This window comes from Hypomesus nipponensis, chromosome 10 (genome assembly GCF_054491055.1).
Source record: "Hypomesus nipponensis isolate SF chromosome 10, ASM5449105v1, whole genome shotgun sequence".
Classification (NCBI taxonomy): domain Eukaryota; kingdom Metazoa; phylum Chordata; class Actinopteri; order Osmeriformes; family Osmeridae; genus Hypomesus; species Hypomesus nipponensis.
The window spans coordinates 11,168,928-11,184,718 of NC_140370.1; the positions used below are offsets into that span (position 1 = coordinate 11,168,928).

At 44.2% G+C, this 15,791-nt stretch overlaps 3 protein-coding genes across 3 annotated transcripts; 2 read left to right on the forward strand and 1 right to left on the reverse strand.

Moving 5' to 3' along the window:
• The first annotated feature begins 1,748 nt into the window (after nt 1–1,748).
• LOC146271688 (C-C motif chemokine 4-like) lies at nt 1,749–3,128 on the forward strand. Its single transcript, XM_084708441.1, has 4 exons — nt 1,749–1,968; nt 2,200–2,314; nt 2,570–2,672; nt 2,766–3,128. The coding sequence occupies exons 1-4, from the start codon at nt 1,902–1,904 to the stop codon at nt 2,952–2,954; spliced, it is 474 nt and encodes a 157-aa protein (XP_084564567.1). The 5' UTR covers nt 1,749–1,901; the 3' UTR covers nt 2,955–3,128.
• A 6,617-nt stretch (nt 3,129–9,745) lies between these two features.
• Nucleotides 9,746–10,950, forward strand: LOC146271689 (uncharacterized). The gene is made up of 4 exons (XM_084708036.1): nt 9,746–9,879; nt 10,047–10,155; nt 10,357–10,431; nt 10,612–10,950. Exons 1-4 carry the CDS (start codon nt 9,804–9,806, stop codon nt 10,664–10,666), a joined length of 315 nt encoding a protein of 104 aa, XP_084564162.1. The 5' UTR covers nt 9,746–9,803; the 3' UTR covers nt 10,667–10,950.
• A 490-nt stretch (nt 10,951–11,440) lies between these two features.
• LOC146271690 (C-C motif chemokine 20-like) lies at nt 11,441–12,584 on the reverse strand. The gene is made up of 4 exons (XM_084708119.1): nt 12,488–12,584; nt 12,063–12,180; nt 11,900–11,977; nt 11,441–11,727 (listed from the first exon to the last, which is right to left on the reverse strand). Exons 1-4 carry the CDS (start codon nt 12,567–12,569, stop codon nt 11,622–11,624), a joined length of 384 nt encoding a protein of 127 aa, XP_084564245.1. The 5' UTR covers nt 12,570–12,584; the 3' UTR covers nt 11,441–11,621.
• Between the last annotated feature and the right edge of the window lie 3,207 nt (nt 12,585–15,791).

Below are 15,791 nucleotides of genomic sequence, written 5' to 3' on the forward strand. Positions count from 1 at the left end.
TGTATTTGGCATCTACTGGTCCAGCTGGGAGAGCAAACAACTTTATTCGTCACATGAGACATCTGCTTTGTTCAGGAATACTGATGATCTTCCAATAACATGAAGAGAGCTAAGCTCATCATCATATCATCCTATTTGTCTGTCTTTGTCTCTCCCCCTCTCTCTCTCTTTCTGTCTCTCCCTCAGGGCCTCATGTAGCCTACCAACGCTTTTGCGCCCACTTCAGGCGTATTTGTTTCGCTATTTGCGCTTAAAAGCATGGCGAGGTATGTACAAACATGGCACACTGAAGTAAAAGCGCAGCCTGTAACTGAAAATTGCAAATTGCGGTTTTTGTGTCATGCACATGCATTCACGGGAGGGTCAAGGGGAAAGATGGGCGGGGATGCGTTAAGTGCGCCTATGTATTCCGTGGTATGTACAAAAACCCCGTGTGAAAGCACACCTCTATTTTGCATTGAAAATTCTACGCTTTTTAAAAGCAGGCGTAAGCCAGGATGCGCATATGCCTCCTGGTGAAAGGGCAGCCGTAACCGAGCAAGACGAAGACAAAGGCCAAAGGATTTTAGCCACAACGGTCACACTTTTTGAATTGAGTGAACACGAAATCATTACACGTTACAGATTAAGCAGTCATGCAATAGTACAGTTACTGGAAGAAATCAAAGATTACATCAAATCTCCGACTCGGCGTTCACATTCCATTCCAACGGTTGTTAAACTCCTCGCTACATTACATATATTGGCATCAGGATCATTTCAAAAAGTCATCGCTGTTTCGACTTTGGTGGCTGATCCATGATAGAAAGAGAGAATTCTCCTTAAGGAGGCCCACTCAATTGCGCTTTAAATGCTTGCAATGTGCAGTATAGTGGGGCGGAGAAAGGCGCTGATTACCAGATGACTTGCATGTTTCGTAAATACGACGTAAACTGAAGTATCACAGCGTGCGCAAGTGCGGGTTGGCCATGGCGCTAATAGCGCTATGTTTGCGAATGTAGGTAGCCTACATGAGGCCCTCAGTGTGTCTGTCCTAAGACAGTCTATTGGGGGTCACATTAAACTGTGGCCTCCAGTAAAATAAAGCACTAACAAAATGCAGCTCATCAAATCCAAATCTTCGGCCCAGTCAAATAAATGTACTTAATTGTCAAAGAAGACTCACCTATGCATACACATCATACCAGATCCTGAAAGAGAAAGAGAGCTATACCTGTACATGGGTAGGCGGAAAGGAACATGTGGTGTGTAGGCAACATTGTGTGTGTCATGGTCATACACTTCATGTCCACGAGTGAGCATGTTGTGTGAAGTGGATAAAGAGCTGTGGTGGAGACCATTCTGTGAACAGGGGCTGCTTCCTGTCCACAAACATTTATGAACACCTTGCAACCATGCCGTCACTTTCCACACCACAGACGTGTTCGTGTTTCATAGAACGACCTGAGGCTTGTAGTGTGTATGGGTTTCTGTGTGTAAGTCTTTCTGAAAGTGTGGGTGTGTGTTTGTGTGCGTGTGTGTGTGTGCTGGTGTGCCATTGCATGCTTGTGTAAGCCACAAAGAGGGGTCGTTTTCAAAGAAGGCACTCATTGTTTCCTCTGGTGAGTGCAGGCCTGTCTGACTGGAGGTGGGGGGTGGAGGTGAGAACTAAAGGGTAGAGGGGAGGGACTGGATAAGATCTCTATAAGATCCTGGGGGCCAGAGGAGCACTAAACATCACAGAGGTCAGGGGATTGGAGAAGGTCGATCTAAACAGAAGATAGCTATTAGTCCTTTTGGTCAAAACATATGTACTGGTAATTGCAGCTGTACTAGTCTTAGGTTGGATCCAGGGAAGCAGCAACAGGATATATTGGATATTTACTCTGCTACTGACAGGCTTGAACCTGTGGCATCCGAAGATGAGGTCCAGCTTGGTCTCCTCCACGCTTCTCTCCATCATAGCATGGATGGCTGGGGCGTACGCAAGTGAGTTTTCAAATGATCTCGATTTTGAAAGCAGTGTGTGTGTGTGTGTGTGTGTGTGTGTGTGTGTGTGTGTGTGTGTGTGTGTGTGTGTGTGTGTGTCGTGTTTGTAGTTGTGTTTGTTTGTGTGTCTCTGTGTGTACTGTATGTGTGCTTGTGTGTCTGACTTTGGTTTCCGTTTGTGTAAACCAGTCCAGTGTTAGTGAATGTCTGCTGTCTCTCTGCTCACTACAGATAATGGACCTCTCACCAAGTGCTGTTTACACCATTCCACAACAAGGGTGCGACTGGACCAGATACAGGGCTACACGGTTCAGACTGATCGACTCTGTGATATCCCTGCCATAGTGTGAGTACTCCAGTGGGGTTATGTTCTCGGAGAAGTACACTAAACACAAGACCATACAGGAGTCTTATATTGTCTTGTACGGGCTCCTTACAATGCTTGGTCCCTCTGATTTACTCCTATTAACTGGACTGTTAACAAAACTCAAATTTCCTTTTGGTTTACTAGATCCTTGGAATAAACTGTTACAATGCAGCATGTGATATGTACTGTAGCTTCTTCAGCAGAGGTTGATGTGAATGACTTCTCCACTTCCAGGTTTTTCACAGAGAAAGGACGTAGGATCTGCTCGTCACCTAACAGTGACTGGAGCAAGAGAGCCATGGATAAGGTGGACAAGGAGAAGAGGGGATTGGGGGAAGTGGAGAGGAAGGAGGAGAAGAGGGGATTGGGGGAAGTGGAGAGGAAGGAGGAGAAGAGGGGATTGGGGGAAGTGGAGAGGAAGGAGGAGAAGAGGGGATTGGCGGAAGTGGAGAGGAAGGAGGAGAAGAGAGACACAACCAGCCCTGGGCCAGTTGTGTCTCATGAACCACACAAGGGGTCAACTAGGGGTCAAAGAAAAAGACAGAATAAAGGGAGGAGGAACAGGAAACCTGGACAGAGAAGGCAGAGGAAGCCCGCAAAGAAAGGCAGAGAAGTTTAGACCTTGAGAGTCTTATTGTAATCCAGCACACATATTGTCAAACTGAGCTTGTTGTCACGACACAGAGCACATATGCATTTGTATTGTGTTATGTTTATTTCATGATTGACTGTAAATCTCTATATTTACCTTTTACAAATAGCCCTGTTTGATGTGATGAAAGTGTGTAGCAATGCATAAGAATATATGAGTATAAGTGTATACTTGTATATATAATATATACAGTATTATATTGCATCTGATATATATATATATATATATATATATATATATATATATATATATATATATATATATATGCAGGTATTGTTGCATATTAATGTTTTTGGCTCCACAAATCAAATTGAATATTGTTGATGTCAGTCAATAAAAACATCCTGGTTCCAGACATATTTTAGAATTGTATTAATTTATTACACAAATCAGAAACCTCAAAATGAATATTTATTGCGACACATTACCACTAGTATAAAGGCTTTGTTTGAGCTTCCAGTCCTTGTTGCTGCGACATAGCCACCAGTCACTGGGATGGCCAATGAAGCATATGTGTGTGTGTGTGTGTGTGTGTGTGTGTGTGTGCGCATGTCATGTCATGTGTTTGGTTTTCTGGGTGCTCTACACGTGAGTCAGGGTAGACTTAGATCAATGAGATTTATTTAATCCCACTAACTTGATTTGACAGTTACAGTTACATTCATTACATGTGGGTTAGATATGATCTCATTGTGTTGATAGAATTATCTGCATTTTAGGGTGCAAGGCTGGTGTATTTCTCTGGAACTGATGTGTAGCTTTGTCAGCCACAACATTCACCACTTCCTGCCCAACATTGTCTGTGTACGTTGAAAATGATAGTAATCCATCATTAGGCTATTGTTCTTAGAAATACCCTTTTAGTATGTAGAACAGGAAATATCATGGCTTGCAATCTATCATCTCCTCTTCACCTCAAATAAACATTGCAGCAATACAAATAACAGACCACACTTGCAGGGTGGAGAAAGAATGAAAGCTTGACACCAATATGCAAACGCATCCTCAATGTTGAAGTCAATAGAGCAGGGTCTTTATTAAAGTCTAACTGGATTTTCACAAAATGTGTGTGTGTGTGTGTGTCACCATGAATTCATCCATAGTAAGATGGAGAGGGTGTGTGTGGTCTGCCAGAGAGAGAAAGGTTATGACTCCCACTGTTGTTCCCCTGACAACCACAACACATTAACTTTCTCTTAGCTAAGAAACACATCACTCCCACAACCAAACAAACTCTAAACCACTAGACAGTTAGCAGGTTTGCTCACTGTTAACAGAAATCCCTTCAGTCATGGGCTTCACAAGGAGTCAAGCGTCTTGACCCTGGCATTCTGAGCTAGACCTTGAGGGGAGAAACAAAGATACAGGTCATTTTGAGTTCTGGGTCACTAGGAGAACAATCACAATGTAGGTCTGCTCCACTGCATGGTGGTCAGAGACCCATTATCCTGTCTCCTGTCTCTGAAACCATCAGCCACAACAACAGCTGTGAACCGTCACTCACAACTGCACCAATCTCTCGTATCGTCAGAGGGCTCATGCTGGAAATGCAGCACACGATCCATTTTATTTGGAGCTTGTAGAATCTCAGGGACTTTACATACAACGACAGTAACTGTTAAGTTACAGTTTGATGCTCTTATCATCTGCAGAATAATGTGATCATCTCATCCCCTACATGTGACCAGCCCACAACCTCCAGTCATGTAGGTAACAGAGATGGAGGTAGAGCGCAGCAGACGGGGGAAAAACCCACTGTGGTTGACAAGTCTTCTGTACGCCTCACCAACTCACTCCCACGACCTTTCAGTCGCTACAGTAAAACCCACGTTTCTTTCTCACACTGCCGTGGAAACATGCTAAATTAAGAATCCCACTGTTTTTAGGACCACTGTTTACTCACCATCCGCTAAATAATGACCGACACGTCATACTGGAATGGTGATAGACTGGAACGTACAGCTGAGAGGCACAGAGAGGCCACTGCACACTCTGGAGGCCATTTTGTTCAAATGCCGTTTCCAGAAGGTTCCTTTCATATGGTAGATCCTGTAGGCACTGAATCTGAATCTGAGACTAAAACTAAGGTGAAAGTAATGGCGGCCAAATCAGATATATCAGTGTAGGTGTGTTAACATCTTCTAATGATTTCAAAGGAGATGAGATCCAGAAGGAGGGGAGAAGAAGCTTCTCTACTCTACATGCAGCATGAGCAGCCTAAAGCGACAGCGCTATTGTGCTGCTGTTTACAGTGCTGTCCCCAAAGCCCTTGTGTTGCTCTGTTCTACACCACTGCCCTCTACATAACCTCTTTGAATATACCTGCTGGAAACACTCAAGCTCAACTCAAGTGAATTCAATTTAGTGATTGAAATATTCCTTTCGGTGATAGTTTCTGAACACATTCTTTCTTACTGCACCACGTTTTATTGAGAATGGCAATAGACAGCCTTCCCAGCCAAACTGTCATTACTTTGTACATTTACAATTATATATAAATATACGGTATAATAGCATCCATAAATCAAGGTGAGCCACAATTATTGGCCACATTCACAGACAAGGAAAAATGTACACATAATCTAATAATATTAGTATATAGTAAAGGCATACTTGTCATACATTCAAATATTCAGGGCCTCATTTACTAACATGATTGCGCCCATTTCAGGCGTGAAATAGCGGGTTAAGACATAACACCGTATTTACAAAGGCAGCGCACTTGAGTAAAAACGCAGATTACTGCTGCTGGGAGGGTATAAGGGAAAGTGGGTGTGAATATTTCTAGCTCCTGTTCGCTGAACTTTCTTTTATTTTCCTCGAATCACCCATGGTGGCAGTAACATGCAGGCGATTTTTTCCGTCTTTTAACGACGCGCTAATTGACACTGATGGGCGCTGATTGCCCGACGAGGATCTGGTTTGATAAATACCACGCAAAATGCGGAAATACACCGTCCGCTATTTGCAGTTGGGCAAAGGCCCATATTAAGCTGCGGTCGCAATGTTAGCAAATGAGGCCCTCAGTGTCAGTGTTCCTGCTCTTTGGAGTCATGAGGATTTTCTGTGTTGTTTTACAAGGCCTTGTGTTAGCCTTTTGTGAAAGGGTTGTTGATTCTTCAGTTTGGCGTGTTTGAGAGGTGTTCTTTTTGTCCAGGTAGTCCATAGCGGTCTTGGCCCAGAGATTGTTGGGGTCTGAGCACAGTCTTATTTCTTTCACTGTAACAAAACTGGAGGTAACAAACAAACAATCAGAACAAAAACAATACACAATACCCGTATGTGCAATTTGTGATCTGTGATCATTCAGCCAACAAAAGTGAGCATTTGTATTTTACTGTATAATAATATTATCTGGACAGTTGAAGAAGAACATGTTAAACCAGTATATAAACATCTAGTTATCAGAAGTTTCGATAACTTACATCACCGCTTTGATGGGGCACATGGCGATGTCCTGAACGTAGTAGGAATCCAGCATGCTTAGACGGACCCGGTTCCTGAAGGTTTTACGGCAACAGCTGCCCACCTTATTAACTATACAGGATGGAAAATGAATCTTCATCAACACCCCTGTTGTCATCACCACTGTAATTCCAGAATGTTATAAACCCAGTCTGAAACGTACCTTGGGCTGAGGTTGTGTCCATCAGGAGACAACTGATGCTGAGCAGAAGGAGAGCGCAGGCCAGCTTCATCGTGCCTGGCTGGTTCTGTCAGTTATGACATACTCTCTTCTGCAGTCCTCTTTTAAGCCCACCAACATCAAACAAAGGCATTCACTTTTCCATATTGAGGCCATGTCATGTTCACACACACACACACACACACACACACACACACACACACACACACACACACACACACACACACACACACACACACACACACACACACACACACACACACACACAGGAAAGTTACCCGATTGGGTTTCCTCCCTCAGTACAGATCTATTGTGGCCCTCACCCCTCACTAAAACAGTCTTCTCCCCCCACATAAGGAGATGAGGTGTCACAGAAGCTTTCCATTGTACAAACCTCTAGCTAGGTCAAAGAACCCACTCGTGGCTGTGCAAGCCTTGTGCTGCATGGACAGAGATCAAGGGAGGTTTTCATGCTCAACCACCAACTCTTTAAAGAGCCGGAGTATGGCAACATGCATGTCTCTGCACCAATTTGGAAAGTGTAAACATCATTTATTTGATGGCTACGTTGTAACACTAACAATTAGAAATATATTTGAGGTTTCATTTAGAAACAAAATTGTACATCTCTGGTGCAGCAGCCAAGATCTGGTACAAGGCTGATGATGTTTCTACATCCAAATAATTATATATTACAGTAACATCCTGTTAAACGCTTACCACAATCCATTGTTAAGTTGTCGGTTAGGTTTTTTAAACTCTCACTTACTTCCTAGAGTTGACGTTCATAGAATATGCATTCGAAACTGCAGCAGCTACATTGAGATGGGGGGTTTTCATACATAGACACACACACACACACACACAGACGAACACTTTTGTTCCAGTGTGTAGTTTATCTGGTCAATGTTCACCAGTTCCAGGCAAAGGTGCAGGGGGGGGGGGGGGGGTGTATTTAAAAAGACACACTAAACACACATTTGTCTGGTGTGGCTTCAAATTGAAATAGAGATAACAAGTAGGAAAGAGAGAAACCGACACCCAGACAGACATAAAGACACAGCGAGGACAATCTCACAGAGAATACAGCTTTGGGGCTAGTCTTTAAACAGACTACTGAGTCTTTAAACAGACTACTGAGTCTTTAAACAGACTACTGAGTCTTTAAACAGACACACGCTGAGGCTGTAGAAGTCCATTCAAACATAAGAAACATTTAACATCTTAACAAACGATTACAGCCAATGTATTCATATTCAGATTAGCCAAACAGGCTGAATCTCAGAGCAGAAGGGGGTTCAGCCGAGGACCTGAGGGACTGGCCACCTGTGTGGGACACAAAGACAAAAATGACCCTTTAATAACACAGGAAGTTGCAGCAAGACAGTCTCAGCCTTTTATTAGTCCAACCAAGGTCCTGTTACTTGGTTGTTTATTGAGTGCATTAGTTAAGTGGGTGGAGAGATGATTGCTCCCTGTTGTGACCCAGGTTACTATAGCTGACTATGGACATATTGGATATATCCTTCTCCACAACAGACCCTACTGCAGTAACATGACTGGAACTCACTGCTACAGGTTTACCTAGATGGTGTTTGGATTGTTTGGCAGGTCAAAGGTTAAGCCTGAGGTCCAATAAAAAGCATTGGCCTGTGTGCGGGTTTACATAAAGTGTCAGTGTTTTTAAGTGTTGTAATTCTCCATTTACGTGGGGCTCAGTGCAGGACCTTACTTGACCCGACTCACACATACTAACTTTAGTAACTGAGAGAATCGTAGTTTTCGGACACAGATGAGAGATGAAGGATGGAAGTGTGAAACCACAGTCTGGCAGGGTAATGACAAACCATGTCAAAACTTACTAAAGATACAGTTCACTGTTGCATTGATGTATTGGTCAGGTTGGCATGGCAAGTTGGCAAGCACATGACTTATGAATGAGAATGGAAAATTAATGAAATGGGGGAAGTTCTTGGCACACTTTCATATTCATTCATTCAGTCATTGCCATATTTCACAATTTTCTGTCTTCTTCAAAAGCCTAGCAGATCTCATTGACCAGAGCAGTGCACACACAAACAGAAATCGTTGCTTCTCCTTTTCAGTTATGAGGAATCCCAAGTTTCTGCAGAGCTCTACAGCATGTATAGCCTACACCTCCAAATACTGGTGGACAGGCACAAGTTGATCCCCTTCAGCATCAGCTGAATGTGGGCTGGCTGAGCAGCAAAAGGCTTGGCTCAGTGGCCAGTAAAAGGTTTGTGGTTTAATCCATTCCCCTCCAATTCAAGAATGATGATGACAAGAGAGCTGCATCCACTACATCCAGACCATTTTTGGGCGAGAAGTGTCCCGCCGGAAAGCAGGGTTTCGAAAAGTATTCCTCTCTTCTTCCTTCCCCTTTTTGTCTTCTGCTCTCACCATGACCACGAGATCCGGAGTGGAGCCAGGAGGTACGGAAATAGAGAGGGGTGAAGAAATGATGCTGTCATCAGCAAGACATGATCTTGTGATGTCTCTGATGCCAGCCCTTCCTGCTGACATCACCAGATGACCTTGAATGTTCTTTATCATTTTGGGAAGAAATAGCAATAGCCTCTAGAAATAGCAACACATGAGCAGAAAGGTAAGTTATCTAAAAAGGATCACAAATGGACGCAGGAAGGTTTTCTATCCCTGACGCCTAAACTTCCCCCCCTCACCACAGCCCTGCAGAGAGCTCACCGCTACCTGGCAGAGCTGGAACAAAACTGACACCATGCAGCATGACATTATAATCCGAAACCTCTCCTAACCATCTCTTCACAGGGGGGTCCGGCCCTGCCTAAGCTCTTCAGGGTTTCATAAGAATCACCCAGCCTCTGTCTCCTGTACATACACCCTGAGAGTGTATGGCTTACAGATTTACTGCTAGTCAGACGCACCCATCACTGCATTAAGCAATCATTCTGGGAAACTTCTGATGATGAAATACAGCATTCACTGAGCAGCCCCACCCGTCCATGTCGGTCCCCATCCTCTCCGTCCCCCATCCTCCACATAAGGATCCACAGTCATCAAGTTCCTCATTTTTACAATATAAAGAGTGTTGTTCAAGAGCCAGCAGTCATCCTCCATCCATTCCAGCCTCCAGCACCAGCTAAGATCACCACACAACCTCCAGAGCAACCATGCAGCTGAGTTATGGATCCCTGGCCTGCATCACTCTCTTCTCTGTGACTTTGGTACTCATGGCTACAGGGACTGGTGAGTACAGTCTCTTACTAGGAGTCCTGAACACAATGCATTTGGCTGGGAGAGACTCCTCTTGTACTAAGGCTGTAGTCTTCCGATCCCCAGGAGTGGAAAAACAAACATCTATAAATGTGGTTTGATGCAATGCATACGATTAACATGCGAGTGTGTGTTTTCAGAGTCTAAAATCTACGATTGCTGCACCAAGGTTTCCACACAGAACATCACGGTTCCCATTATAGGGTACTCTATCCAGAAACGGAACCCTCCCTGTGTCCGGGCAGTCATGTAAGAACCACCCTCATCCTTCCCTGTTCCCTACATACACAACCACAACCACTCTCTAAAGGCAGTGATAGAAGGCCACGTCCTTGCAACACTGTTAGAGTGCTGCACAAACAAGCATCCGTGCCATGCTAGCTGGAGTGTGCTTGAGAACGTAATCTTCTCAATGTCAAGGTTAAAGTTGTTTTCTTTTCTCTCTTTCAGTTTCCAAACAGAGTCGGGACACATCTGCAGCCACTGGAAACAGGACTGGGTGTTCCAGAGGATTAAAGAACTCGAGTGAGTATCCAAACACGACACAGTACACTGAACTGACGAACAGAGTGGTGTAACACTGAGTCATATTCAAATCTCCTGATTTGGATTTTACTCAAAGGAAAGAAAATATTGAATTGTAGGAGAGATATCCTGAAGCAACCTACTAACTGTCTTCCTTGCTCTGTGTGTTGTGTATTCTAGGAGTTCTAGGACAGCTCGCAAGGTTCAGGCAGCCAATACTACCAGTTCTCCATAGAGGAAGACTTCATCTTCATCTATCGCCCAGCACTATCATCTTTGCCTGAGGGACCAGCAGTGTTCGATTCTTCAACCTCTATCTTAATTTATGTTATTTAAATGGTTGACTAAATTTAGATCAGGAGAAAGCTATTTAATGTATTGTATTTATTATTAGCTGTTTCAATTTCCATTGCAACACAATGATGCATTAGTTAAATTATTAAGACTAGAAATATTTTCAAGTGACTACTGGAATTGTGCAAAGTCAGTGGTAAACCAATAAAAAATGTCAATATGAAACTTGAAGTTTGTTATTAGAATGCCTTCATGTCTTGAAGGCATTGACTAATTTAAGTTTGCGACATGAAGTTTGTTGGTGAAAATCTCATACAAATGCTTTGTTTGTTCTGAGTGGTTGCTGCCACCTTTTGGGTGCAAAGTATTATTGCAGGCTACACAAAGAAAAATAACTCCAGTTACTGCTCCATCCACTGTGTGGAGGATGTTCAGGGGGGTAAGTTAACCCACCAACTGATTCACAATGTTGCAGCAACCTACTGGCAATGTTGCTACAACGCTGGGTGTCAGCTGGGGAGTTAACTTACCCGGGTATGTCACATAACCTGCTTTCTGGAATACCCCCCAGGTGTACACACATACAAGTAACACACCTCATGTAACGCAGTGTTGTTCTTCTGTGTGTCTATGGAATGATATGTGTCAGCATTGTGCTTGTATAGTGATGGTCCACGTTTCAAATATCACTGAAAACATGACACAGTCAGTAAGGTATCATCTCAAATTGTTATTTATTAAAAGATGACAGTTCTAAAAATAAAGCTTCTCTATTAAAGCAGTGGACTAATAGTTCAGCTTATAACAAAAAGACCCCTGACATCTCAAGCAATGCCTGACAATCCAAAACAACCACGTCACGCTGGTTCAGCAGTGTGGTCCATGCTGTGTCGGCTCTACAGGGTGCTGCTGCTGCTGTTGCTGCTGGGGAAGGACAGGGACGGTCTCCTGCCTCTACCCAGGGTAGGAGCGGTCTTTCCAGACAATTCCTCCAGCTTGACACTGCATAGAACACACAACAGGGGGGGGGGGGGGGGGTCTAGAACTGGTGGTGTGACCGGTAGTGATGCTAACTAACTGAAGCACTGGGACAAGCGGGAGAGACAGACGTTGTCATGGTGAGGGGAGATGTTGTGAGATTAACCATTGAAATGAGTGAGACGTCAGACTGTACCTTAGCTGCTTCAGAACCCTCATCACCCAGTCAGCCTTCGGGTCGGCACACACCTTTCTATTGGATTTGAGGTAAAAACTGCAAGAGCAAACACAGTTTATCTTCAACAGTACCTCCCAAGGAGAGCCTGTGCGTGCTGGCCGGATGCTGTTCTCAAGCTTACATGATAGCTTCGATACGGCAGACCTCCACTGATTTCTGTTCAATGTAGCCCTTAATCAGATCAATACTCTGGGGGCTCTTGGTGTACCTCACACAGCAGGCATAGTTACGGGGGCCATCTGAACACACACAACATTGTATAAAACCACTTCATTGAAATCTTACTATAAGATATAGTTTAGTCAGCAACACAGATTGTTAGTTATTAGACAAGCGAATCTTGGTATAGTGTGGAAGAGATGTTTCCCCTTTTCAACAACTACTTAACCCTTACACCTCCCCCATACTTTGCCTTTTGAAACAACCAATACTATTAATAACACTTAAAACCATTGAGTTTCCAGTTACAGTAGTCTTATCCAAACCAGTTTAATCTACCTCCACCTTAGCTAATAGATAGATGTAGCAATAATCAGGTGAACTCACAGGCAGATGCAGGTGGACTGAGTATGCTCATCGTGACGCACAGCAGGGAGATCACCGCGGTAACCAGGTGTCTGGGAGCCATACTGAGGGTGTGAAGTACCAGAGGAGATAGACACCAACGCACACAGTCTGCTCCTTTATACCCTGTGTGTACCTGTGTGTGTGTGTGTGTGTGTATCTGTGTGCATGTGTGTGTCTATGTATATGTGTGTGTGTCTGTGTGTGTGTAATACATGTTATACTACGTGTTTTGTACGTTCTAGGCCTGTATGTGGTAAGTGAATTGGGAACAGGATGCTCACTCCTGCTATCGTGTCACCTCATCTAGAGATGCTCGTGGGGCAATGACATCACGCATAAACAGCCCCTTGTATGATGCTGTTGATGCTGTGTAACGCTGAGATGTCAGCATGTGCTCTCAGACCATCAGTGATGGACAGATGCTGAACGTGGACAGACCCAGTACTCAGCATCAGCAATGTGGCTGGACAAGCACTGATCTCCATAAAGTCAACAAAAACACCTGACTTCATCACACTGCTGCCTGGGACTCTTCCAAATGCAGTTATTTTTTCTCCAAACCGTCTTATTTGTTTTACTATCATGTTTAATATATTATACGTTATATAATATACAGAATCATGTTTTATTTGAGTGAAACATTCTCACATTATTTTCCAAATTCAAAGACGCACATTGAACTGAGTTGGCAATGGAAGTGTGCCTGTGGTGAGCTTCAGAAGCACTAGATGATTAAAATAAAACCACTCGTCACTGTGACCTATTTAGTGGTCTTTGCAGAAGTTTCACACAAACTTCATGCTAGTCTGACCTAGATAAGAGATGATCTTTAAGTTGTCAACCTATATGCCTTCAAACAAACAAACAATAACACACTTATAAGTTACTATCTAGTAAGGTATTAGTTAAACAGTAGGGACTCAAATTAACTCAATAAGTTAAAGAATGTGCTAAAAGGTAGAGAGTAAATACTAAAAGCACTCTAACCCGTCTTAAAAATAATGACAACATTTCACAAACTATTATAATCTAATAACTTGACTTAATATCCAAAGGGTTTCTTATCCTTTAAGAGTACAAGACTGAATGACAATCCTGAAAGGGGTGTTGTCATGGAGGGTAAAGACAAACGACTATCTTTGCAGTGAAACTCATGTTCAGGGTCAAGATCCGAAGATGTAGCTCTCAAAACTATGACTCACCGTTGCCTAACTGGAGGTGCTTTTCACTGCTATCGTCTGCACTTGTACACTCATATGCCACACATTTACATTAGCCTTCATATACACACACACACACACACACACACAAGCATACCCAACACACAAGTTGGTTATGCAATTCCTAGCACAGCCAGTAGAGGGTAGTATTCTGTTCTGTCATAAGCGCCTCTCTTCCTGTGTACTCCTGTCTGGGCTCCCGTCCATGTTCACAGCAAACTTGACAGGATTGCGTAAGTGTGTATGAGGATGTGTTGCCCTTCCCTCACTGTTGATAAACGAAAAGGTGACAAGATAACCAAGCAATCTTCTGGTTTTACAGCCTAATCTCTGCTAATCCTCTTTATGTCCCGCTCTTATCTCCCAATGCAGCACACACACACAACATCCTGAAAAGGTGTGTACTAATCATATTGTATAGTTACTTCCTTATAACCATATCACTTGAGATCTCATCCTTGCCAAAGAAAACATCCTCTATGTGTGTGAGGACACACACACACACAGCAGAGGCATCTGGCCTTATGGACATGTGGGAAGCACTTGAAAGGGATATCCCAGGAAAGCATTTGATATAAGATGACTTTGTGTGTGTGTGTGTGGTGGGGGAGGGTGTATGTGTATGTAAAAGAGAGGGTGAACGAGATCATGAAGCCAGTATTTACACAGGGTTCACTAACCCTGGACTAGTCACTGGACGGCATTTTTGTGCTTGGTATAAACTTGTATCATTTACTTGTATCATTTAACAAATGCACTTCTAGGAACAGGACTCGAGTCGTGTTTTAGTTGTTTGGTCACATTGGACTCCCCTAGGGCCTCTCTCCCTCACTCTGGCACCACAATGGTGGATGGAAGGAGGCAGGGGGAGGGGGCGAGGCAAGGAGGGAGTCCCCATTGAGCTGTCCACCCACACCTAGACCCCTTAGGTCACCTGCGTGGGTTCGGGCCAACAGAAGGAAAGGTCCCTCACACAAACACACACATCTACCCAATTGTATTCTCCTGTGTGGGTTTGGACCAACAGAAGTAAAGGGACCCCCCTACCCCAGTCTTTGCCCCCCAAAGAAAAGACGCTAGTAACCTAATAACCCTTAATGAAACGGCACAGGCGACATGGACAGAGGCCGATGGTAATGAGAAAACAGCCATGCGTTGATGGTGCCCGAACAAGACCATGTGTCACAGTTCCATCCCAGGGCACGTACAGAACACATAAAGTGAACGTTGCCATGGCCGCAGCCAATGGCGTGCCCAGGCTCCTATGACATGTTGGATCCCTGTCTGAAGTAAAAGTGAAGGTATTAGAGAGGAACTGCAGTTAGTTGTTTGATAGAAGTGAGCCCACTACAACCTAGATTCTTCCTCTCCACCCACATCCCATCTGCCAATGTTTCCAAGGAAGACAGAGAGAGGGAGGGAGGGAGGGAGGGAGAGAGAGAGAGAGAGAGAGAGAGAGAGAGAGAGAGAGAGAGAGAGAGAGTGGGAGAACACTAAGGAGACAGTCAAGATGAGAGTGTAGGTTAGACGTTGCACACAGAAGAGGGTAGGAGGAAAAAAAGGAATTAGTCATTTAGGTGACACTGAAAGTTAGAAAACCGAGTGTGGACACGGGAGGTTGAGGATGAAGGGAACGAGGGAAGAGAAAGAAGGCGCAGGACACACTGACATTTAGCAGTGCCTGGAGGTGTTTCAGTCTGGTCGCACTCTCTCTGTATCAGCCATGGTGGTGGAGACCCCCAGGATGGGCCATGGAGAGAGGGGGGGGGGGCGTCTCAGAGGGGAGTATTTTTAGGGTGGACTCTTATCTCCCCCCGTAGAGACAAGGTCATGGTATCTCCCTGCCAGGTCGCCCTGCTGAAGGGGAAACAGGATGGGCTCCTCAGGGGAGGGAAGATAAGGGCACACACACACACATTAACTTTCACATATTCATACACACAATCTCTCTTTCTCTCTGTCACAGACACACACTCAGGGGAAAGTGGGGATGGAGTCTTGTGGGTCAGAAGGTGACCCCAGGGTGTCATCATGACTTTGTTGACTGACAAATGGAATCAAGG

What these genes read in the sequence shown, in the direction of transcription:
- LOC146271688 (XM_084708441.1), top strand. Translation starts at nt 1,902, where the DNA reads ATGAGGTCCAGCTTGGTCTCCTCCACGCTTCTCTCCATCATAGCATGG. An exon ending in TGTGATATCCCTGCCATAGT is followed by an intron (nt 2,315 to 2,569) that starts GTGAGTACTCCA and finishes CTCCACTTCCAG; the next exon opens with GTTTTTCACAGAGAAAGGAC. An exon ending in AGAAGAGGGGATTGGGGGAA is followed by an intron (nt 2,673 to 2,765) that starts GTGGAGAGGAAG and finishes AAGGAGGAGAAG; the next exon opens with AGGGGATTGGCGGAAGTGGA.
- LOC146271689 (XM_084708036.1), top strand. Translation starts at nt 9,804, where the DNA reads ATGCAGCTGAGTTATGGATCCCTGGCCTGCATCACTCTCTTCTCTGTG. An exon ending in ACTCATGGCTACAGGGACTG is followed by an intron (nt 9,880 to 10,046) that starts GTGAGTACAGTC and finishes GTGTGTTTTCAG; the next exon opens with AGTCTAAAATCTACGATTGC. An exon ending in CCCTGTGTCCGGGCAGTCAT is followed by an intron (nt 10,156 to 10,356) that starts GTAAGAACCACC and finishes TCTCTCTTTCAG; the next exon opens with TTTCCAAACAGAGTCGGGAC.
- LOC146271690 (XM_084708119.1), bottom strand. Translation starts at nt 12,569, where the DNA reads ATGGCTCCCAGACACCTGGTTACCGCGGTGATCTCCCTGCTGTGCGTC. An exon ending in TGCCGTATCGAAGCTATCAT is followed by an intron (nt 11,978 to 12,062) that starts GTAAGCTTGAGA and finishes TTGCTCTTGCAG; the next exon opens with TTTTTACCTCAAATCCAATA. An exon ending in AGGGTTCTGAAGCAGCTAAG is followed by an intron (nt 11,728 to 11,899) that starts GTACAGTCTGAC and finishes TGTTCTATGCAG; the next exon opens with TGTCAAGCTGGAGGAATTGT.